Source organism: Oncorhynchus gorbuscha, linkage group LG07, assembly GCF_021184085.1.
Source record: "Oncorhynchus gorbuscha isolate QuinsamMale2020 ecotype Even-year linkage group LG07, OgorEven_v1.0, whole genome shotgun sequence".
In the NCBI taxonomy this organism is placed as follows: Eukaryota; Metazoa; Chordata; class Actinopteri; order Salmoniformes; family Salmonidae; genus Oncorhynchus; species Oncorhynchus gorbuscha.
Genome location: NC_060179.1, coordinates 20,564,150 through 20,589,385, shown reverse-complemented (window position 1 = coordinate 20,589,385; position 25,236 = coordinate 20,564,150). Strand labels below are relative to the sequence as shown.

At 40.6% G+C, this 25,236-nt stretch overlaps 2 protein-coding genes across 2 annotated transcripts in view; both read left to right on the top strand.

Annotated features, from left to right (window-relative positions):
- The window catches only part of LOC124039612 (activin receptor type-2B-like), a 66,152-nt gene extending 57,668 nt beyond the window's left edge, over positions 1–8,484 (top strand). The window contains exon 11 of the mRNA XM_046355766.1: positions 3,998–8,484. Within this exon, the coding sequence (XP_046211722.1) occupies positions 3,998–4,192 (195 nt within the window). The 3' untranslated portion in view covers positions 4,193–8,484. The remainder of the gene's footprint in view (positions 1–3,997) is intronic.
- A 6,148-nt stretch (positions 8,485–14,632) lies between these two features.
- Positions 14,633–24,818, top strand: LOC124039147 (nuclease EXOG, mitochondrial-like). Its single transcript, XM_046355034.1, has 6 exons — positions 14,633–14,876; positions 15,117–15,266; positions 15,411–15,550; positions 15,739–15,815; positions 16,045–16,159; positions 23,980–24,818. The coding sequence occupies exons 1-6, from the start codon at positions 14,741–14,743 to the stop codon at positions 24,442–24,444; spliced, it is 1,083 nt and encodes a 360-aa protein (XP_046210990.1). The 5' UTR covers positions 14,633–14,740; the 3' UTR covers positions 24,445–24,818.
- The last annotated feature ends 418 nt before the right edge of the window (positions 24,819–25,236 follow it).

Here is a 25,236-nt window from a genome sequence, read left to right as displayed (position 1 = left end):
ATGTTCAAAATCCAATTTTATAATTCTACTAATTGACGGGTGGGACCTTACTGCAATGGCAAAGGGTTCAAAGCTAAAGGAAATAATCCTGGACTGGCTGGACATCCTTGTCTCGTGCCCTGAAAAAACTTAAGGTTGTGAGATCAAGTTGTTAGTGTCAACTTCTGCAGTGGGGTCTGTATATCATATCTTAATCCATTTACAGAAGTAGTTCCCAAATCTCTTAAGCACTTCAAATAAATAAGACCACTCAACTCTATCGAATGCCTTCTCTACATCAAGGTAGAGTATGGCAGCGCAGTCCCCTGATACTATGTTTAGTACTCTCCTCACATTGTGAAAACCTTGACGGTTTTTCACAAAGCCATTTTGGTCTTTGTGTATTATATGGGAGCACTCTATCCAATCTCCTGGCTAAAGCTTTAGCAATAATTTTTTGAGTCAGAGTTCAGAAGATAGACCAATTTTAACTTTCACGTTTTGTCTGGGATTCATCAGGCTTCAGAATAAGAGTGATTTAAAGGTGAAACAACCTTGCTGAAAGGATTCAGCATACATATCCAAAAGTGGACCTTGAAGTTTGTCCTTAAATATCTTTGAAATATCTATTGGGAGCCCATCTGGACCTGCCGCTTGACCTCCCTTCATATTTGAAATAGCATCAGATATTTCAACACCATCCAATTCCTTTTTCCAGGTCCAATTTTGTGTCTTCTGAAATAGAGGAGAAAATCAAGACCATCCAAAAATGATGTCTGATTAGTTAAGTTCTCAGGAGATTCAGAGTAAAGTGTGTTGTAGTAGGAACCAAATATTTGGTTTATTTCTACAGGCTCCATTGATAATTGTCCGGGTAAATAATGAATTTCATTAATGGCTCGGTCTGAATTTAACTTCTTAATGCACCAGGCAAGCAAATGACCAGGTTTTTTCACCTTGATCATAGGACTGCTTCAGCCTCGTTAAGCTGTTTGTAGCCTTTGAGGGTAGGAAGTTCTTCATACTGAGCTTTAAGAACAAATAATTCCTTGTATGTCTTCTAAGTTATCCAAAAAAGCTCCCCTCTCCAATTTTCAGATTTGGCTGTCCATCTGTCTAATTTTTAGATTGAATTGATTTGATTTGAAACTAAAAGTAATGTAAAAGTCTTGCTCTGGGATGCAAATGTCATCTAGAAGATCCTTTTACTAGTTTTGTATCCCTATAGAATAATGACACGGGGGAATGGTCACACCGAACAATACTAACATATCCATTTCCTGCTACATTGGGAAGCAATCGGCAAGAAACATAAAAGTTGTTTATACGAGAATATGATTTAAATGTCAACGAGTAACATGAATACGCCTTTTTACTCGGGTTCTGAGTTCTCCGAGGTTCACATAGATGTCATGAAATGCTTTAATTCCTTTCAACTCTGCGAGTGTGAAGAGGAGTGATCTAGATGAGGATCAAAGGTGCAATTCAAATCCCCTGCCATTAGACTCCCTTCCTGGTAAACTGCTATCAATAGAAATACATTCTCAAAGAATTTGTGATTATCATCACTAGGACCATAAACATTAACCAGATTAATACGATTATTCAAAAGAGTTCGCTGTATCAGTTATAATATTGTCCACTTGAAACGGAAGTTTTTTTTTAAAACATAACACCACGAGAAGAGTAACGGAATGCTATTACCTGCCCTTGCCACCTCCTGCGTACTTTAAATAGCTCATCCTTCAACAAGTGAGTATCTTGTAGAAACACAATAGAGGAATAAAGTTGTTCAAACCTAGTAATAACCTTTTTAAGCTTGGGTAGTTTACAAACTCCATGGACATTCCACAAAGTACATTTGTTTTACATTTGAAGTCATCTAACCAAAGATGTAAACATGGAATAAGCTATAGCATATCTAAAATATGCTTAGTAACCACAAGGACCGCATTAATATTTTGTAGTGAGGAAAATATGTAAAGATCTGTTGAAACAAACATACATCTATCCTAACCGGAAAACACTGAACCCCATTCCCTTGTCTCCCTAACCGAGACACCAACGCTTCCTCTCTCACCTCCCTCTAACCGTAGAAGTGTAGTCTGGTGGACGACTGATCCGTTACAGGGAGCAGTCTAACCAATGTGACGCTCAACAAAACAAAGTGTCTCCTGCCTTCTCTCGGCCATTACTCTTCATGAACAAAACAAAAGGTGTATTTTTAAAATATGTTGTGTGAAATATCACACCAAAAGGCATATCTAGGAAGATATGTGAAATATCATGTAGTATTCGTTTGAAAAGTAGCGAAGAATAGCTCCACCTAAAACAGTAACGCTAGTTAGTGAATCCTAACTAACGTTACAATATGGACAGTCCTACATAGTTGTAGATGAGCCACAACACAGGGTCTTCCAAGTAGCAAAATGGCCCATACATATAGTGTTAACGTAGTATACCATTAGTACGTTTTATAAACCCCCCAAAAATATCAAAGCTCAGAAATGAACAGGCTACTTGAGATAAAGAGATACCATTGAATATGCGCTACGTTACCCAAAGACCCTTCCTTGCACATGATATTGTCAGGCTTGCACGTGAGTGTCAATCATTTTAGTCCAAGGATATGATTTGAAACTTAAGTCATCATATAAAGTATTCCCGATGCTTCTCTGTGGTCCAGAACGAATAAGGCCCCGATGTGTCCGTTGACATGGAGAAAAACATCTTGTCTGACATTTTAGTGTTTTATGTAATCCAATGGAAGAGATTGATTAACATAATTAAATTTAACATGGCGTCCAATGCTCAATGGACAGCTATCTCGCCTGTCATATAGAGATTCAAAGTCTTGTGACCGTCGATTGTAAGTCAGACGTAGTTTAGCTGGGTAGGCTATTCCAAAGCTGGCGTTTCACCCCATCGTAGCCTTTTCTTTTTTTGGTGCAGGTCCGTGGATAGGTCAGGGAAGAACATGATCTCTTGGGTACATCACCTTGCCCATACACAGACCTGGCTTTCTGCATCACTTGGAGTTTGTCTTGAAAGTTGAGAAACTTAATGATGGCCTCCCGGGTGGCGCAGTGCGCTGTACTGCAGCGCCAGCTGTGCCATCAGAGTCCCTTGGTTCGCGCCCAGGCTCTGTCGTAACTGGCTGCGACCGGGAGGTCCGTGGGGCAACGCACAATTGGCCTAGCGTCGTCCGGGTTAGGGAGTGCTTGGTCGGTAGGGATGTCCTTGTCTCATCGCGCACCAGTGACTCCTGTGGCGGGCCGGGCGCAGTGCGCGCTAACCAAGGTTGCCAGGTGCACAGTGTTTCCTCTGACACATTGGTGCGGCTGGCTTCCGGGTTGGATGCGCGCTGTGTTGAGAAGCAGTATGGCTGGCTGGGTTGTGTATCGGTGGACGCATGACTTTCAACCTTCGTCTCTCCCGAGCCCGTACGGGAGTTGTAGTGATGAGACAAGATAGTAGCTACTACAACAATTGGATACCATGAAATTGGGGAGAAAAAAGTGGTAAAAATAAAACATATTTTTTAAAAGCCTGCCCTCATGGCAAAGATTGCGTCCATAACCCCTTGGTTCTGGTTTAGGTAGTCTACATCGTTGGTTGTCATGTCAGACTCGTGGTGTGAGGATCTTGCAGAGCTAACTGGGTTAGTAGAGCTGGCTGAATTAGCAGGGCTAACTGGTCTAATCTGGACCATGTTGTCTGTGATATGTTCATGTTTTAGGAGGACTATGTTTAAGTCTATTCATAACGGACGTAGATACGCCTGACATTGTCCTGTTTGTTACGAGGATTTAAAATAAGAGATTAAAAGAAGTTTAGCCGAAATTGGCAGGAAAGCACTAAAAACATGTCCGCTCCGCCTGTTAATACACATTTAATACATCTAACAAACACTGAATAAGATGTTAATACATGCATGTAATAACACTTAAATGACAATAAATAAGCAGATTGGTTTTGCTAAATGCTGAGTTCCTGTCCTAACTGATGTGTCTCCCAGGGCCTGGAGTCTATGTGTGAGACGATAGAGGAGTGCTGGGACCATGACGCGGAGGCGCGCCTCTCTGCTGGCTGCGTGGAGGAGCGCATCTCGCAGATCCGCCGGTTGACCAGCCCCCCTACCTCGGACTGCCTGGTCTCCATGGTGACCTCTGTCACCAACGTGGACTTGCCACCCAAAGAGTCCAGTATCTGAGTCTCAACCCGACCACCACCAACCCTCCCAACGCAGAGCGACAAGCAAGCAAGCATACAAAACAACCACTCGTCGTCTTCGTCTTAAGCCTCAGCGGATCTCAGAAAAAAACATGAATGCAGCTGCTATTTTATCCTGATTTTTTAATTATTATTAATTATTATTATTTTTATTTGATTTCCGATCAGATCACTATTACCAGCACACTTCTTCTATACTGTTTTTTTTATCAATACAGGACAAAAAAGCTAAATGGACATCTCAAAAGCGCATTCAGGTGCCGACTTATGAATGCTGACAAGGTGCAGGTACCTCAGATGTTTTCAGCTCTCAGTAGTTTCTTTGGGTTTAGTTTATTCCTCTTTTTCTGTTTTCTGGACAGGATTGCCTGTGACAGAACCAACTCACCCACCAACCAAGCAACCATCTACCACGTTGGACAATACAACAATGCTGCATAAACCTTGTAGGAACATTAAGACTGTTACACACAACTAACCTTCCTCAAGGGATTTTAGTTTTCAGAAAACGTTTCCTTTCCGACAGCGTGTCCCATACAAACCTTCGGAACTAACGGGTGTCTCTAGAACACAGGGCAAAGTGGAAAACAACTGGACTCATTTCTTTTAGTTTTTTTCTGTGTTCAGACTGGTGACTATGGATGGGGTTGGCTACAGCATTCTTGTGAGTGCATGTTGAAAAGTTCAAAAGGAAATGGCTTACATTCAGAGATTGGACAACACATCATCTGGATAGTGCGTTTGGTATGGAACTACTTCTCAGGTAACCAGTCTCAAGGGGCAGGAGATGTTGATTTGAGGTGATATCGCAACGCGTCCCGTAAAGTAGGGCGAGAGCCACAACTGCCGCCCTTGAGTGGTTGGCGGGGGCAAACTTTAGTGGGGGGTGCTTTTCTGACTTGGTTCAGAGCCTTTTTATCTGAGATCAAAATGGAGTCTAAACATAGAACGTGCCCAAACCACAAAAACACACAATCGGTGCAAGACCCTGGGGAAGATATGTATGCATTTTTGGGTGGGTGTGTTTGCGTGCGACTACTTGTGCAGTGAGAGTGACTGTGTGTGTGTGTGTGTAGCGGAGAGGGATGGAGATTAAGACCATACAAAGTTTCAGCCGTAAACATCTGAAGATAAATGTATTTTTGTTCAGGTTTTTTTTCTCCTCCTTTATTTCAGTCAGTAGATTGGACATTGGGAGCTAAGGACTGAGACTCTTCTCCACAGAGGCCCATCCTAGGCCTCAGCAAAAGCCTATATCCTTCATTTAGTGTTGAGCGGGAGGGAATACAGTTGAATCATCACTGCCTGGTCCCTTTGTTATTTACCTCTTTCGCACAGGGACCAAACTATGTTTGTACCGGGTAGGTCCTGCATTGTAGAACTGTTTTTGACAGGGCACCGAGCGTAACAAGCGGTTTAAACTTAACTTCATTACGATTAGGTACACGTTCTCATTAATTAGAAGGGAAAAAAGAAACTGAAAACGAACATGGAACTTTTTTTGTCTTAAAAGTGGCACGCAAGAAACCACATTTCCGTATGCCATAATGTAACAGTGAATGTCCACAATGCTGCTGTTTCAATTCAAAGATGAATATATTTCTGTGTTCCTTTTTTTCTGTGCATTACACGTGCAACTCTCAGTAGTAAAGGAAACATGCATAAAACAGCAAAAGTCATGTCTACCAACGTACAAGGCTTCCGAGGTGAACAATAAAATCTAGTAGAGAAAACATAAAACGAAACGCAAAAAAAACAAAAAACATTAATGAACCACAGACCACCTCAAACCAGAAATACCTCAGATTTTTCTACGTGTATGAGTTCTGTTATATATTTTGTTAGTTGTGTTGACTTGTATTAAGTATATTTTAATGTGAGTTTTTTTGGCTTATATGATTAGGGAGTTTTGGAAAAATAGTGCTACCGCAACATGTTGTATAAATGAAAGAAAATAGTGTAAATAGCTGTATACAGTTGTAGTATTCTACCAATATATGACACCTAGGCATTATTCATGATTTGTGCTGCCCCCCCCCTCTCCGTTACCTAAAGGGACATTGAACCTTGTATTTGATTTTCCTCCCAGAAAAACAAATATCCACCCACCACCACCACCGTGTCTCACCTGTAATATTTTTGCATACCCCAGGATATACCTTGGGTTTGTCATTGCTTTTAAAATGTATTTTAATGACTTATCCCATTCCTCTATAAAAGAAGAAAGCATTTATACAGAAAAGACAAATTGAGAACTGAGATACCATTGAATTTCCTTATACAAAGCAACGCATCTCCAAATTAGTTTCTCGATTTATAGCGTTCTAACTTTTTAAAGCATAGTCATATTTTTATGAAATTGTTCTCAATTGATGATTGATTTGATAGCGCCTTTGGGGGGGGGGGGTGTCCCTGGATTTTCATCTCCTTTCCTCACACATTGACTGATGAGACACCATGGCGGCGGCTTCAGCACCTTAGCACTACATCCTACAGACGAGAGCTTTAAGTTTTATTCACGGTGTCATACGTTCTTAAGGTTCTACATCGTTTACCAGTGTTCCGCATGTGTGTAAGTGGAACCATGTGCGCAGGGTCTTTCAGGGTGTTTTAGGGATACCCATGGAGAAGTGAGAGCATTGAGACACTCATGACTTCAATCTCTTGTCATCATGAACCCCAGTGATTGATGTGGGCCTGCAGATCGCTGTGATACAGCTGCTTTGAGTAGGAAAACCACAGCTAGCTTCATTTGAGCTTTTGGGCTTAGGAAACTTGAACATGTATTTAGGTCTGTTAAGAGACTACTTTTCAAGGAGCCCCACTTTCTCTGTAATATTTGCCAAGAGGGTAAGAAAATAATGTATCATTCTGCCTTGGTCGCTTGTTTAGCACTTTTTAGTTTCTTTGGATCGACTCCCCACCATTTTATCATTAACCAGAATTGAGGTATTCTTGCTTTGATTTCAATGGCCTGTTAGCAAATCGGGGTTATGTTTGTGTCAAATTATCAGGTTAGTGTTTGATGTCTATCTTTTCAGGAAGCTTATTGTAACACTATGGTTTACAGTATTTCTGCTATAACTGTAATGGGATCAAGAAATTGCAAGTTTGGATATAAATGTAGCAAGCAATATCTACAGCAATAGTCCTACATATTGTTTCTGGTATGACAGAATAACCTCATAGGTACCGCAATAGGCCCTTGAGCTAGCGACCAACCAAAACATCTTGTTCAAGATGCGCTTTGTTGTCAAGAGGAAGGTTGGTGGGTTTGCTGATCCCCAAGTCATGGTCATAATGCTTGTTGAGTTATGATAGGTTTACCTTCAGTTATAGACCTTTGACCATGAAAAACATGTAGCCAAATCTTTGCACCTAAGTTTGAAAGAAGGGGAACCAAAGTCTTTCTTTTTTTCTATATTTGAGAGAATTGTAATGTGTCCCCACTCTCACTTTCTGTTTATGTGGAACAGCGGAGACTAAATCCTTCTGTTCTATGATCCTTAGACTTTGATTTGAGACACTAGACAAAATAATCTGACGTTTTTTCCTTGCTTTGACATTTTTGCCACCTTTTCCAGAGCAAAGTGGATTAATTTGATGGGGAGGGAGTGTCAGTGCAGGTAGTAAGGTCTACAAAAGTGAGTTGTTAGACTTCTAAATTAAAAGCTCTAAAGTTTCTTTCCAAATAGTGGCCTGTTCCACTCTCAGCATTACATTTGTTGTGCGGTCTTAAGGGTTTAATTCTTTCAGTTTTTTTTGGGGGGGGGGGGGTCACTGTTATGATGAATTATGCAATACCAATCGGTGGTTTTAAAGTTTTAGCCACAATGTGAAAGGCAAGTATTACTCTGGTCTTTCATCATTGTCTGGGTTTTTACTCTGGTGCCATTTTAATGATTCTACCGTCACTCTAGTTTAGTCTTATCTGAGAGCAGAGGGATGGGAGCTGGACTTCTTAACACATCTTTCCAAATGAATATTTTAGCTTTAGTACATTGGACATATAGGGTAAAATCAGTGATCTATTATTACCAATACTCTCACATTTGGGTTCATGATGACAAAGCTGAAGTCTTGGAATACAAACAGCATGTAATATCAGTAACATTGCTATTGCTGGAGCTTTGGACTAAAATCCTGAGGTGTTCTGATGCTGTGCCTTTTATTTTCCTCATCGTCGTTGCTGAAGCCACTGCTGCGGCGCCCCTCTTGTTTGTTTGTTTGTTATTAGTAACTGACAAAAAATGCTATATATATTAATCTATATATTTTAATGCATATATATATTAATCTATATATATATATTATATATATATTATATATATGAATCTATATATATTATATATATATCTATATAATATATATATATATATATATATTAATATATTAATCTATATATATATATATATTATATATATAGATTAATATATATTATATATATATTAATATATATATATATATATATATATATATATATAGATTAATCTATATATATAATATATATAGATTAATCTATATATATATATATATATAATATATATTAATATAGAAAAATCTTAGTGACCAGCTGTAATTCTGGATGCAGTCTTAGATCCAGGTTGTTCAGGAACCAATTACCTCAGACCTCATGTGAAACAGTGTTGCTAGCTGGATAGTCGTCTACTACAGAAAAATGATGTACACTTTCGTCATACCAACAGGAAACCTCGTTTGTACTGGTGTAACATGTATGATCCACCCCTTGACAATGTGAAAATCCTCTTCCTTTCCGAGCTTCTCGCCTCTAGTTTTCAACAGCTAAGAAATGGTATTGTATGGAAAACCATGTTCAAGTGCTTCCTCTGCTACTTTCCCAGCTGAAATTGTTAGTGTACACTGGTTTGACAGCTCACTCTGTCACCTGACAGAACTGAAGAAAAATAAACATTTAAATTAGCTGAGATTTCATTATAGTCCTGTCTACCTCACTAAAAATGCCCCAACAACACTAATTACCATTGTACCCTTAGATTGGTCATCAATCCCTCTTATACGTCTACTTCTTTACCCAACTCTCTGAGCATCTTTTAGTGTTATTACGTTACTTATTTACTGTGCATGGACAGTCACTCAGGCCATGTGAACGTTACCTCGTTTTCCAAGAGATCAGTGTTCAGGTCCTGTGTCAAACATCAGCTGTGAGCCCGGGCAATCGACTTACCCTCCTTAAGTATTAAGATCTTCCCCAGCAGGAGAGAACTATTGATTCTAAATGCCAATGACTAAACGCTAAGAACGTCCAATATCTTTGTAGCCTCTGGGTTAGTAGAGCTTGCTGCTTTAAAAAGCCACTTCCATACAGTGCCAGTTTCTTTCGCTCCTTTAAAACCAGGTGGAATTTACTGTTGGTAAACAATGTCAATGTGGAATGTTTTTTTGTTCCTCATAAGAGCTCATCAGTAGCTTTTTGCACATGGAAGTGTTCAAACAAATCCGAAAAACTATTCCACTGCAAAGAACTGATTCACAATGTCTTTCTTCCAAGACCCACCAAAACTAGGGTGCAGGATTCGGCAAACGGGTCAAGGGTGGTTTCTTGTTTTGTCAAGGGGTCTTATTTAAAAGTGATGTTTCTATACCAGGATACGTGAAATGTAAATGTTGTAGGTTATGTTTCACTATTGTAGCTAAATTGTAGAACAGAGATGGCTTGTACTACTGATTTTAACATAAATATACTCAAATAAATCTGTATAAGATAAAATGTATACGGAGAGTTGAGATTGTTGCTGTAAACCCCTCTTTTGGATTGAAGAATATGTTTCAAAGTTTTATGTATATGAAATGCCCTGGAAAAATCCAACATCCATTGTATTGCCGTAATGACATGAGGACTTTTTGAACGATCAGTGTAACATAGTTCTTTAATTTGCAGTGGATCATTGTTCCTTTTTACTGTGGTAATTTTAGAACTCATTATCCAAGTAGATTTGCCTAGTTGTTGGGTTGTGGCTGTTTCTACTCTGCACTTGGTGCCAGAATAAACCAGTATGAATGTAGTATTTGCCCAGTGTGAAACAACTACACCCTGACTGTTAGAGAAAAAATACTAGAATGGATTATTTCAATTGTATCTTTTTGTATATGAAAGTAACCAATAAAATACTGTTAAAGCATTTGATTGCAGCATGTTCCTACTTTATTGTGTATGTGTGGTCCATTTAGAATGACCGTTCATCAGAATTATGTTTAAGTTTTCTAATGTGCTAGGATGTTAATCATCACACCATAATAGAAAGAGATTATATCCATCACAAGTTTTTGTGATAATGTTGCGTGTGTTCTGTGTAGCCACAGTGGCCTTGAAGGGAGCTGACAATGTTTATTCTCTGGAATTCGAAAATGCTCTACATGCAGTGAACTTACCATGCAGGAGTGGGCTAAATGCCTCAACTATTGATAATTACACAAGATTACTGCACATTCTAGCATATATGCAAATTAAATATGAACTCTCCAAGGCTGTTCTATGGAATGTCCTAAAGGAACTTATATTAAAGCACAGCAGCAATTTAGTGATTTCAATGACTATTCTCAATTTGTTCTTGCTTGAGGTAGTGTAGCCTGTTAAAGTGCTTTGTGCTAACCGTGTCCCCTGGTTCAGTTGCTACCACATAAATATAACATGTTATTGAGTCATGAAACACTGAAAATGTATACATTTTTGCAAATCAATTCAAGATGTCCTTTATTTTTTTATGAAATAAAAAATCTCCAATCTTCCATACACACAAGATTATTTCTCTAAAATGTGGTGCACACATTTGTTTACATCCCTGTTAGTGAGCATTTATCCTTTGCCAAGATAATCCATCCACCTGACAGGTGTGGCATATCATGAAGCTGATTAAACAGCATGATCATTACTCAGGTGTTCCTTGTGCTGGGGACAAAAGGCCACTTTAAAATGTGTGGTTTTGTCACACAAAACAATGCAACAGATGTCTCAAGTTTTGAGGGAGCCTGCAATTGGCATGCTGACTGCAGGAATGTCCACGAGCTGTTACCGGTAAATGTAATGTTCATTTATCTACCATAAGCCGCCTCCGTTGTTTTAGAGGATTTGGCGGTGCGGCCTGACAACTGCAGACCGCGTGGAACCACTCCGGCTACTTCACCTGCAGGATCATCTGGGGTGGGTATTTCTGTCTAATAACGGCTTTTGAAGTGAAAAATTCATTCTGATTGGCTGGGCCTGGCTCCCCAGTGGGTGGACCTGTACCCCTGCCCACTCATGTGAAATCCATAGATTAGGGCCAAATGAATTGCTTTCAATTGACTGATTTCCTTATATAAACTGTAACTCAGTAAAATCTTGAAATTGTTACATGTGTTTTTGTTCTATATATATATACTAATATGCAATTCATAGGCGTATAGTGTATTGCATTGGGACCAATGGAGTGGGTGGAGTAGAAAGTGTTGGGCATATAGACCTGTTGAGGTCTATTTCAACAAAACAAGCACTCGTTACAGAACATTTTAAAACGTTTGCAGCGCGCTGGTTTTCAAAGCATTAATTACTCCGTTATTTCGAGATGAGCTAAAGCTGCAACAAGAGGGGAGAAATGGTCAACAATGCTGACCATATCAACATTTTTTTATTTGGACATTTCTGAATTGATATTTGGCTGTAAAGGTAAATTTGAGAGACAAGAAGCAGCTAGCCACAATGACGTTCATTTTGAGAAGTCAGCTAACTAGTAAAATACCTAGGGTATAACTGGCTAGCTACTGGCTAGTTCAATTTCTCTCACGAATATAACGCCAACATTTTAAGAAAAAGGGCATATTATTGACCTAAAAGGTTAGCCGTTGCTAGCGTATCCAGGGTCAGTGATACATAGATAAACCATGTACTGTCTATCTATGGGAACAACTGCAATCATATGGTGGATTGGAAATGATGCAGACAATTACATTGATGGAAGCCACAATCTATCTGCAATATTAAAGCTGATCCAACCCCCTGAAAAACACATCTGCAATCATGTTCCTAGCAACATTGCTAAAATGAATTAAATAAAATGTTACCTGTAATGGGGATCTCATGTAGTTTAATTGTCATCTCCTTATTTTCCCACTGTACCTGAATTACAAGGGATGGATTCCCACAAAACAATTTTATTTGTCAGCATTTAAAAGGCCAAATCTGGTATATGGTTTGCCTCATATTCATTGTCGACTGGTATCATTTTAAATTGAGCATATAGCTCAACATGTAAACAATGTGTGAGGTTCGCTATTCTCTGCTTCAGATGACAGATGTCCATAAAGTCAATGATGCTATCATACTCTATCTAGGTTTATGGCTGCATTGGCAACGCATGCCATGTGAAAAGCTGAAAAATGTATTCACATAACGGATATACTGAGAGAGAGTGACAATCAAATAAAACAGATTGGAGATCTTCAAAGAATCAACACTTCATGATTCTTCTCATGACTTCAACATGTACAAATAAGATCATATGTAAAGATTAGACATCTTAGTCTAAACAACAATAGGTACTTGAGTAGTAACAAGTAGGCTATTATTACTAAAGCATAATTTAAGGTGAACAAAAAAAACTCCATACCAGCGGTGGCTAACCTTGCTCCACTGTTCCCTGATCTACTGGGTTAGTGGATTTATATTCCAGCCTAGAAATAGCCCGCTTGATTATCAGGTGTATTATTGCTGGGCTGAAAGAAAACCCTGCATATCCAGCAGACCTCCAGCAGGGTTGGCCTGCTCCAATTGCAATATGTTTATACATTTTGTGTGATGTTTAACTGTATTTATGTATACAATATTTGCTAACATAGGTAGGCCTACACGTGGCATATAGGATATACCCTTAATCTCTTAGGACATTCATTGGGACCTCTCTCTTCATCGCAATCATGCTTTACATATCTGAGGACATAGACTTTACATAGACTGGAACTGGAGAATATTGTCATGTCCTCCAACGTAATTACCTCACCCTATCCAGTAGTCTACTGTACACTCCCTTTACTGACAGCTGGAGCTGCTATTTCACCCTGTCCCATGGCTGTTATATACAAATGCATTTGGAGTCTGTATTTTTAATTTACAATGATTACATCAAGATAGCTTGCTAATAAGAAGTTAGTTAGCTGATGACACTTAATTCGCTTAGCAAATTTTACAGCTCAGTTGAGTTAGCCTATAACGTGGCCGACTGTAGCAGCTAGCTAATAATATAGTTTTTTTTTACTTTAAAAAATGTATTCTCCCACTGCCTGTTTTTTGTGTCCTTACAAAAACAAAATAATGTTCAACTGTCACAATATTTTTGGTGGTAGCAAAGCGCAGCCATGTTGACAAATGGAATGGGGGGGACAGGTGTGTTTTGTCACCAGAGCGGTTTAGAACGTGCGCGTGCTGCTCTCTCCTCTCGCTCACGTGATTCAGCCAATAGCTCTTAGTGTTCTCTCACACACACACACACACACACACACACACACACACACACACACACACACACACACACACACACACACACACACACACACACACACACACACACACACACACACACACACACGGCTCCAGCCCTCCCCAACACTCACGCACTCAGCAACAGCCTGGCAGTCAGCAGCAGGTCACAGTGAAATATATATATATGTTTAAGAGAAATTCCATTGCGGCTGCGGTGCAACTTAGCAATGGGCACGCAAAAAGCAACCTGCGACAACAACAAAAAACATTCACAAGCGACATCGTTTTCAAAGTAGCCCAATTAACAGGAAAACCGCGGACATAGCAACACTGCCTGAATCTAGCAGAGGCAACAATTACAATGACCGAACGGTGACTCACATGACATACAGCACCTCCTTCTACGGGCGTGTAAGGGGAGGGTTCTTGAAATGTAACATCCAATCAAAATCTTGCCACTGGGAGCCAGCGGACCATTCAAACCGTTTTTGCTATAGAACGTTCTTCAGACTTCCAAGGGAGATATGACAACGACGTGATATAGGAGGTATGGCAAGACGGGACTACATTGGAACGAATGGAGTGGGTGGAGAAGTGTTGCTGGGCACATAGACCTCAGTCCCCCATTAAATAACATATATAGATTCTACATTCTCTAGTGAGTAACCTCAACCCCACTTTTACTTCAGCATCTGGAGTAGTTTTCTAAGCCAATATGTAAGCCAATAATATAATAAGCCAATATGTACTGTATTGCATATACAGTGTATTTCATTGGGGCATTTATTTGACCCAAATAAACGTACAAATGTCACATAAATATAAACAAATATGGATCATTGTTCATGTTTAGACTAGTATTTTTCACATATCATGAACGTAGGAGACTTTTATTTTGAAAATTTTCGAAATTTTGTGACCCGGATGTACTTTTCTTTGTGTTGCCCACGAGACCCTGGTGATAGCTTCTACCTAAAAACACAAAGCAACAAGACAAACTATTTCAAAGTATTTTATCAGTTGAATATTATAAAGATGGCAGGGAATGTTAAATTCTTTAGATTTGTCGGTGGTTATGTGTGCGGCGCCGCCGTCACCACTGGATCATGTGTTGCAGTAATGAAACTTTACAAGGATGAGGACAGAGATGACCAGAGAGAGCCCGAGAAAGGTTTGCTTTTAAGTTAGTGTTTAGCTAGCTAAGTTAAGTTAGCCGTCACCTGTAATGAAATTAGCCAGTATACACAGATGATACGTAATGATTACCTAATTAACAATTATCATAGCTGATACACAAGTACCCAAATGATTCATATTAAACTTAGCCAGTTCAGAGGCCAGCCAAATGTGGTAGAATTTTGCAATATTTGTGAGTTCTGCCTATGTAAATAACATCAATTCTTTGTTACAGTTCCTCAGGCACAGCAGGAGATAGGGCGGTATGGCTTCCCCTTGACAGGAGCTGAGATACGATACTACGCCAACCACACATTGTCCTACAACCAAGCCATGAAAACACCAAGATGGGTCGCTGAGCACCTGTCACATGAGAAACTATTGGGTAATAATGTTGTAATGATAATCTAATAATGTAGTCATAATATCCCTATGAGCAAAAATGTATTGTGCTCACTGGGATAGTCATAGGCAGCTGTTATACAGACATTCTAGATATAGGCTAATTCTCTTCTTCTTGCTGCCGCAGGGAAAGCCGACAGAAAGCACTGTAAATTCAAGCCAGACCCCAGTATCCCAGAACCCTTCACTGCACACAATGCTGACTACCTGGGCAGTGGCTGGTCCAGGGGCCACATGGCCCCCGCAGGAGACAACAAGACCTCCGAGGTACCCAGCAACATCACACCTATCCAACATATTGGTGACATTTAGTGTCATAGATTGAGCTTGGAGTAATGTCTTGTCCTTAGTTGATGTGGTTTACACCAGTGGTTTGTTAAGACCTTTTCTCGTTTTGATGGCATGTGAGGTGAACTGGTCTTACAGAATTCTATCCTTTCTGTTCCTATTAACAGCAGTCAATGGCTGAAACCTTCTACCTATCCAACATTGTGCCCCAGAACTATGAAAACAATGCTGGATACTGGAACAGGTATATGGGAACCCCCAGTGATATTCATTGCATTTGTTCCACAAGTTAGGTGCTACTACTTGGTCCTAGTACTGTATATAAATGGAATGACCTATGCTGAAATAAAACTCTCTCTTAATCTAAGCTATTGTACCTTGAAGCCGAACTTGACTTATGATCAATGTAATGATCATTTTGAAGTCTGTGATCTGTGTGTTTCCCCAGTATAATATACTGTTTTGTATTTCAGACTGGAGATGTACTGCAGGGACCTGGCCAAGCGCTTTGATGACGTGTGGGTCATATCGGGACCTCTGGTCCTTTCTGAAGAGGGGGATGATGGGAAAAAGACAGTGTCCTACCAGGTAACTGAAGCTGTTAGGCGGACCACACTGTGCAGTCCAGGGTGCACAGCTCTAGGATCTCCCCAAATCCTAACCTTAACCATTAATGGGGGAAGTGCGACTAGGGGCAACTGTACAGTGTCCACTCAATGTCAGTGGTTTGTCTGAGAGCTCCAAAAAGAAATGCACTTGTAAAGTATTTAGACCCCTTGACTTTTTCCACATTTTGTTATTTATTTTTTTATTTCACCTTTATTTAACCAGGTAGGCTAGTTGAGAACAGGTTCTCATTTGCAACTGCGACCTGGCCAAGATAAAGCATAGCAGTGTGAACAGACAACACAGAGTTACACATGGAGTAAACAATTAACAAGTCAATAACACAGAGAAGAAAAGGGGAGTCTATATACAATGTGTGCAAAAGGCATGAGGAGGTAGGCGAGTAATTACAATATTGCAGATTAACACTGGAGTGATAAATGATCATGTACAGGTAGAGATATTGGTGTGCAAAAGAGCAGAAAAGTAAATAAATAAAAACTGTGGGGATGAGGTAGGTGAAAATGGGTGTGCTATTTACCAATAGATTATGTACAGCTGCAGCGATCGGTTAGCTGCTCAGCTAGCTGATGTTTGAAGTTGGTGAGGGAGATAAAAGTCTCCAACTTCAGCGATTTTTGCAATTCGTTCCAGTCACAGGCAGCAGAGTACTGGAACGAAAGGCGGCCGAATGAGGTGTTGGCTTTAGGGATGATCAATGAGATACACCTGCTGGAGCGCGTGCTACGGATGGGTGTTGCCAAAGTGACCAGTGAGCTGAGATAAGGCGGAGCTTTGCCTAGCATGGCCTTGTAGATGACCTGAAGCCAGTGGGTCTGGCGACGAATATGTAGCGAGGGCCAGCCGACTACGTTAAAGTCTTATTCTAAAATTGATTAAAAAGAAAACATCCTCATCGATCTACACACAATACACCATAATGACAAATCAAAAACAGTTTTTTGTATAAAAAACAATATGGAAATATCACATTTCCATAAGTATTCAGACCCTTTGTTCAGTACTTTGTTGAAGCACCTTTGGCAACGATTACAGCCTCAAGTCTTCTTGGGTATGACGCTACCAGCTTGTCACACCTATATTTTGGGAGCTTCTCCCATTCTTCTCTGTAGATCCTCTCAAGCTTTGTCAGGTTGGATGGGAAGCGTTGCTGCACAGCTATTTTCAGGTGTCGCCAGAGACGTTTGATCGGGTTCATGTCCGGGCTTTGGCTGGGCCACTCAAGGACATTCAGAGACTTGTCCACGAAGCCACTCCTGCGTTGTCTTGGCTGTGTGGAAGGTGAACCTTCGCCTCAGTCTGAGGTCCTGAGCGCTCTGGAGCAGGTTTTCATCAAGGATCTTTCTGTACTTTGCTCTGTTCATCTTTCCCTCGATCCAGACTAGTTTCCCAGTCCCTGCCGCTGAAAGACATCCCCACAGCATAATGCTGCCACCACCATGCTTCACAGGTTTCCTCCAGATGTGACGCTTGGCATTCAGGCCAAAGTGTTCAGTCTTGGTTTCATCAGACCAGAGAATCTTGTTTTTCATGGTCTGAGAGTGGGCTGTGATGTGGCTTTTACTGAGAAGTGGCTTCTGTCTGGCCACTCTACCATAAAAGCCTGATTGGTGGAGTGCTGCAGAACCTGTCCTTCTGGAAGGTTCTCCCATCTCCACAGAGGAACTCTGGGGCTCTATCAGAGTGACCATCGGGTTCTTGGTCACCTCCCTGACCAAGGCCCTTCTTCCCCGATTTCTCAGTTTGGCCGGGAGGCCAGCTCTAGGAAGAGTCACTTAATTATGCTCGGGCATCATCACTTAATTATACCATGACATTGTTGAATACTCGTTTCTAATTGGCTTGAAGGGCATTCTAGAATGTGCATTATTATGTAAGCAATAATGTACGAGGGTGTGTGGTATATGGCCAATATACCACGGCTATGGGCTGTTCTTAGCACGACACAATGTGGAGTATATTGGCCATATACCTCAAACCCCCTAGGTGCCTTATTGCTATTATAAGCCTGTTACCAACTTAATAAGAGCAGTAAAAATAAATGTTTTGTCATACCCGTGGTATACGGTCTGATATACCACGGCTGTCAGCCAATCAGCATTCAGGGCTCGAACCACCCAGTTTATAAATAAGGGATAATCAACGAGGAGCTATTCGTTCTCTGGAGAAAAAGTGTATGATATGGAAGGGTGTATTTCACGACACGCTAGGGGAGTGGAACTAACCTTCCAAGGAGTTACATTATTTTCCAGAGAACACATAGTGCCCCAAGTTGATTATCTATTTTATACCATGGCTATAATTTAACACATTTGCAGCTAGAAATGTGTTCATTTGCAGGAATAAATGTGTTCAACATCTACTGAAATAATTTGCAAGTTCACTAGATAGCTACAGTAGTTGCCTTGGTAACCAAACAAACAGACTTACTAGTTTAGCTAACCAACTCATTAGTCCTTGCTCGCTATTATGAAAATAGATTTCAGCAATGCCAATAACTTCAATTTGACCTTTGCTTCCAAATGCAGCTCGTTGATTATCCCTTACGTATACAACGAGAGAGGAGGTAACATGATGGTTATTTCCTGGACATATCACAGTGCAGCCTCATGGCCACTAGATGTCACTGTTGCACATAAAATCCCTCTTGTTGATGAAGCCCATCTTTTTTTCAAGTTTTTCCAGCCCACAGAAAGCACACAAGTACTAAGTTGTTATTTATTCACTGAGACTTTTGTACACTGCCCATATTTTCATTAATAAAATATGCCAACACTCTCGGACAACACTCACTAGATTCTGACAGCGGCTGTTTAGTAGCTTTTCATTTAAAAATAAATTGAATATCTGGATGCTGTCGGCTGGTTAGGTTAGTGTTTGTTTTCCTCTGCGTTAGTTAGGTTTGCATCGATGCTTTGCCCCCCTGTGGCTGTTCTATCAGAGAGAGTGTGCTATGAATGTTTCTTTGTCCTCCAGTGAGGCCCAGAGTGTAAACCCACAAGGACAGACGGTTGCCTTGGGGCAGGGATCATCAACTAGATTCAGCCGCAGGCAGATTTTTTCTTGAGTCGATGGTCAAGGGGCCAGAACATAATTTCAAATCATTTGTAGACTGCAAATTGACCGCAAGACGCCCAAACAGATATAGTATTTGACTAAAACATCATTTCAAACCTTGATTACATTTGTAACGATCACATATCTCTATTATTCGTGGGAATACTTTGGAAGTTTTTTTTCCATCAAAATAACTTGGGAGCTGATTTGCTGGTGTTTTTACAGTCTTTTATGTCTTCCAATAAAAAATAATAATAAATAAAATAACACTTTTTCGGGGGCCAAATAAAGTCACAGTGACAGGTGTATGGGTTCCCCGCCAGTTGGGGAACCTAGCCCTAGGGCTGTTACCTCGACACACAGATCATCTGCGACAGGGGCCGTGTTCCACCCATTGAAACCCCAAACCCACCTGGGGCCTGAGCTGCAGCGGTGGGGATTAAACACACACGACACACGACACACCCACAGTTTATTGTTTCCTTTTGCTACCTCTCCAGTTGCCATGGCAGTGCCCCCTGGGCTTTACCAGGGGGTCCTTGTTTCCTGTGAGGGATTGAGAGGTTTAGAGGGCTCCGGGGATGCCCGCCTTAGGTTGGTAGTGCCAGCATCTAACATCCGTGGTGGAGAGGCCTGGAGTGCAGTGTCTTTATCCCAGATGAACTCCCCTGGAGTGGGGTCTCCCTGTGGTTTATCAGGGGCCAACACACTGTCCCCCATCAGCAGGAACAGGACTCCCACCTAGAGAGGAAGAAGAGAGAGAAAGAGAATGAGAGAAAGATAAAACCGAGAGAGAGGAAGGGATGGAGTGGAGAAGGAGAGCATAGAGAAGAATGAAAGCTCTTGTAGTAGGCCTACCTTTTGTCCTTATGGGGATATTATATATATACACTACCATTCAAAAGTTTGGCGTCACTTAGAAATGTCCTTGTTTTTGAAAGAAAAGCACATTTTTTTTTGGTCCATTATAACAATTAGAAATAAAAGCTTAAATAAATAATTCACTCTAGTATTATTCTGACATGTCACATTCTTAAAATAAAGTGGTGATCCTAACTGACCTAAGACAGGGAATTTTTACTAGGATTAAATGTCAGGAATTGTGAAAAACTGAGTTTAGATTTATTTGACTAAGGTGTATGTAAACTTCCAACTTCAACTGTGTATATATATATATATATATATATATATATATATATATATATATATATATATATATATATATATATATATACACATATAAGCTCAGTTGACATTTAATCGTAGTAAAAATTCCCTGTCTTTTTAGGTCAGTTAGGATCACCATTTTATTTTAAGAACGTGACATGTCAGAATAATAATAGAGAGAATGATTTATTTCAGCTTTTATTTCTTTCATCACATTCCCAGTGGGTCAGAAGTTTACATACACTAAATTAGTATTTGGTTGCATTGCCTTTAAATTGTTTAACTTGGGTCAAATGTTTTGGGTAGCCTTCCACATGCTTCCAACAATAAGTTGGGTGAATATTGGCCCATTCCTCCTGACAGAGCTGGTTTAACTGAGTCAGGGTTGTAGGCCACCTTGCTCGCACACACTTTTTCAGTTCTGCCCATACATTTTCTATAGGATTGAGGTCGGGGCTTTGTGATGGCCACTCTCATACCTTGACTTTGTTGTCCTTAGGCCATTTTGCCATAACTTTGGAAGTATGCTTGAGGTCATTTTCCATTTGGAAGACCCATTTGTGACCAAGCTTTAACTGACTGATGTCTTGAGATGTTGCTTCAATATAATTATTTTACATAATTTTCCTATCTCATGATGCCATCTATTTTGTGAAGTGCACCAGTCCCCCCACAACATGATGCTGCCACCCCCGTGCTTCACGGTTGGGATGGTGTTCTTCTGCTTGCAAGCTTCCCCCTTTTTCCTCCAAACATAATGATGGTCATTATGGCCAAACAGTTCTATTTTTGTTTCATCAGACCAGAGGACATTTCTCCAAAAAAGTATGATATTTGACCCCATGTGCAGTTGCAAACCGTAGTCTGGCTTTTCTATGGAGGTTTTGGAGCAGTGGCTTCTTCCTTGCTGAGCGGCCTTTCAGGTTGTGTCGATATAGGACTCGTTTTACTGTGGATATAGATACTTTTTTACCTGTTTCCTCCAGCATCTTCACAAGGTCCTTTGCTGCTGTTCTGGGATTGATTTGCACTTTTCGCACCAAAGTACTTTCATCTCCAGAACGCGTCTCCTTCCTGAGCGGTATGGCGGCTGCGTGGTCCTATGGTGTTTATACCTGGTACCTTCAGGCATTTGGGAATTGCTCCCAAGGATGAACCAGACTTGTGGAGGTCTACAATTTTTTTCTGAGGTCTTGGCTGATTTCTTTACATTTTTCCATGATGTCAAGCAAAGAGGCGCTGAGATTGAAGGTAGGTCTTGAAATACATCCACAAGTACACCTCCAATTGACATTAATGATGTCAAATAGCCTATCAGAAGCTTCTAAAGCCATGACATAATTTTCTGGAATTTTCTAAGCTGTTTAAAGGCACAGTCAACTTGGTGTATGTAAACATCTGACCCACTGGAATTGTGATACAGTGAATTATTATTGAAATAATCTGTCTGTAAACAATTGTTGGAAAAATGACTTGTGTCATGCACAAAGTACATGTCCTACCTGACTTGCTAAAACTATAGTTTGTTGACTCCAACCTAAGTGTATGTAAACTTCCGATTTCAACTGTGTGTATATATATAATTATTAGGAAATATAAGACATACAAGACCACTGATAATCTCCCTCGATCTGGGGCTGCACGCAAGATCTCTCCCCGTGGGGTCAAAAATCCCAGAACCACACGGGGGGAACTAGTGAATGACCTGCAGAAAGCTGGGACCAAAGTAACAAAGCCTACCATCAGTAACACACTACACCGCCAGGGACTCAAATCCTGCAGTGCCAGACGTGTCCCCCTGCTTAAGCCAGTACATGTCCAGGCCCGTCTGAAGTTTGCTAGAGAACATTTGAATGATCCAGAAGAAGATCGGGAGAATGTCATATGGTCAGATGAAATCAAAATGTAACTTTTTGGTAAAAACTCAACTCGTCGGGTTTGGAGGACAAAGAATGCTGAGTGGCATACAAAGAACACCATACCTACTGTGAAGCATGGGGGTGGAAACATCATGCTTTGGGGCTGTTTTTCTGCAAAGGGACCAGGGCGACTGATCCGTGTAAAGGAAAGAATGAATGGGGCCATATATCGTGGGATTTTGAGTGAAAACCTCCTTCCATCAGCAAGGGCATTGAAGATGAAACGTGGCTGGGTCTTACAGCATGACAATGATCCCAAACACACCGCCCGGGCAACGAAGGAGTGGCTTCGTAAGAAGCATTTCAAGGTCCTGGAGTGGCCTAGCCAGTTTCCAGATCTCAACCCCATAGAAAATCTTTGGAGGGAGTTGAAAGTCCGTGTTGCCCAGCAACAGCCCCAAAACATCACTGCTCTAGAGGAGATCTGCATGAATGAATGGGCCAAAATACCAGCAACAGTGTGTGAAAACCTTGTGAAGACTTACAGAAAACGTTTGACCTCTGTCAATGCCAACAAAGGGTATATAACAAAGTATTGAGATAAACTTTTGTTATTGACCAAGTACTTATTTTCCACCATAATTTGCAAATAAATTCATAAAAAATGTGATTTTCTGGATTTCTTTCTTCTCATTTTGTCTGTCATAGTTGAAGTGTACCTATGATGAAAATTACAGGCCTCTCTCATCTTTTTAAGTGGGAGAACTTGCACAATTGGTGGCTGACTAAATACTTTTTTTGTCCCACTGTGTGTGTGTGTGTATATATATATATATATATATATATATATATATATATATATATATATATATATATATATATATATATATATATATATATATAGTACCTGTCGAAAGTTTGGACACAGCTACTCATTCAAGTGTTTTTCTTTATTTGACTATTTTCTACATTGTAGAATAATAGTGAAGACATCAAAACTATGAAATAACACGTATTGGATCATGTAGTAACGATTAAAGTGTTAAACAAATGAAGTAGCCACCCTTGATACTATGTCTAAGCCTATATATGTGTTTTATTTTTGGTACTTTCCTTCACAACCCCAATTTTATTATATGACATTATGAAGGGAAATGTGATCTTAGTGTACAGTCTGTACTCCCGTTTATTCGAGTAATGTAACCGATTGAGAGGTCTCCTTGATTTGTCAAGGCCTTAGTTGGAGCCCCGGGCACTGGGCAGGTGTGGTGAATGATTCTCCCTTTAACTTAATGGTTATTGCCCCTCTAACAAAGCAATGGCATTGTCCTATTTAGGTGCCACTTGTGGATTTGACAGCTCTAATGCAGTTCCACCTCAGACACCATCAAAACAACAGCTACAGATATGCGGATCTCGGCTGAAGCGGATCTGCCTGGTTCCTGGATTATTTGAGGCTACTTTAATCTAGAACAAACAACCTTTACCATAAATCAGCGTGGACCTCTCCTTGAGATCTCAGGGTGCTGAAGGCATAAGTCCATCTGTTCTTTACGAGGCCTCCATAAACTAACACTGCCGTATCTCGGAACAGCCTAGCCCACAATCTATCGAGGCACGGGTAGACCAAAATATGCTAAATGCAAAAAAAATGTGTGTTTTAACGTGATTTAACGTAATATGTTGTGATTTGTGCAGGTCATAGGTAAAGACGACGTGGCCGTCCCCACCCACCTCTTCAAAGTCATCCTCGTCGGGAAAGACCAATCGGCATCGGGCAATTTGACTAACAACCAATCGGCATCAGAAACCTTGGCCCTCGGCGCCTTTGTCGTACCCAACCAGCCAATCGGCTTCAAGCGCCCACTGACGGACTTCCAGGTGAGTCTATCGGAACTAGAGAAGATCTCGGGCCTGACCTTCTTTCCCAAAGTGGAGCGGACAACTCCGAGCCTCCCCAACTTATGCGATAGGGATTCCTGCCAACTGATGGACTTTAAGGATTTCACCTTGTACCTCACGGCCAGGAAGGTGGGCAGTGCCCGCACCACGGTGAAGCTGGAGAAGAGCATGGCGGAGCTGAAAGAGCAAGGCATCGACCCGGACGACTACGTACTCAAACTGTACCAGGAGAAGAAGAAGGAGCTGGAAAACAAAGCATAACCTGACTCATCTTCCTTAGGGCACTAAGAGAAAATGTTTTGTAGCAGAAACAGAAAATCAGGGTTTCTAATTGGACAAGTCCACATAGTCCCTCCTGTTTTCATTGGTTTGGTACCTAATGAACACAACCCTGGATGGAATGTCCATTATGGCTCTGTGAAACGAGCAGCTGGTCAAGTGGCTGTTTTGCTATGGGTTACATAGTTTGTTAGATTGTTTATTGAACAGATTTTTCTGTATATTTCTTTGTTTTTTTTCCCATTGGAAGGTGTATTTCCCATGCCAGAATTACAAAACCTTTTTTTTTAAATGTGGATAGTTTTTAAAATTTACCCTGAACAAAAATATAAACGCAACATGCAACAATTTCAGCATTTTACTGAGTTGCAGTTCATATAAGGTAATCAGTCAATTTAAATAAATGTATTGTCCCCCCGTCTGACTCAATCAGCTTATCAGGCTTTTATGGGTACTAATCGTTAATAGAGACCCAGGCGGAATCATGTGTTTCCTGTCGCCACTAATTGCATTGAGACATTTCAATTGGACCGCAGGAAAAAGAAGGGCACATGTATCACCAGTGTAATGGATCAGTTTGTTACCGAGAAGCATTATGGGTCGCTTTATTGTTTGTATTACCTCATAGCTGACTTCAGGACATTACCACTCAACCACTGCCGTCCGCCAAATGGACCACGCAGATATCAGATATACAGTAGTATCACATCACTAAAGACTAGCCTAGAATCCATCACTCACCCATCATCCACCTTACACACACACAAACACACA

What these genes read in the sequence shown, in the direction of transcription:
- LOC124039147 (XM_046355034.1), top strand. Translation starts at nt 14,741, where the DNA reads ATGGCAGGGAATGTTAAATTCTTTAGATTTGTCGGTGGTTATGTGTGC. An exon ending in GTCACATGAGAAACTATTGG is followed by an intron (nt 15,267 to 15,410) that starts GTAATAATGTTG and finishes TTGCTGCCGCAG; the next exon opens with GGAAAGCCGACAGAAAGCAC. An exon ending in GAGACAACAAGACCTCCGAG is followed by an intron (nt 15,551 to 15,738) that starts GTACCCAGCAAC and finishes TCCTATTAACAG; the next exon opens with CAGTCAATGGCTGAAACCTT.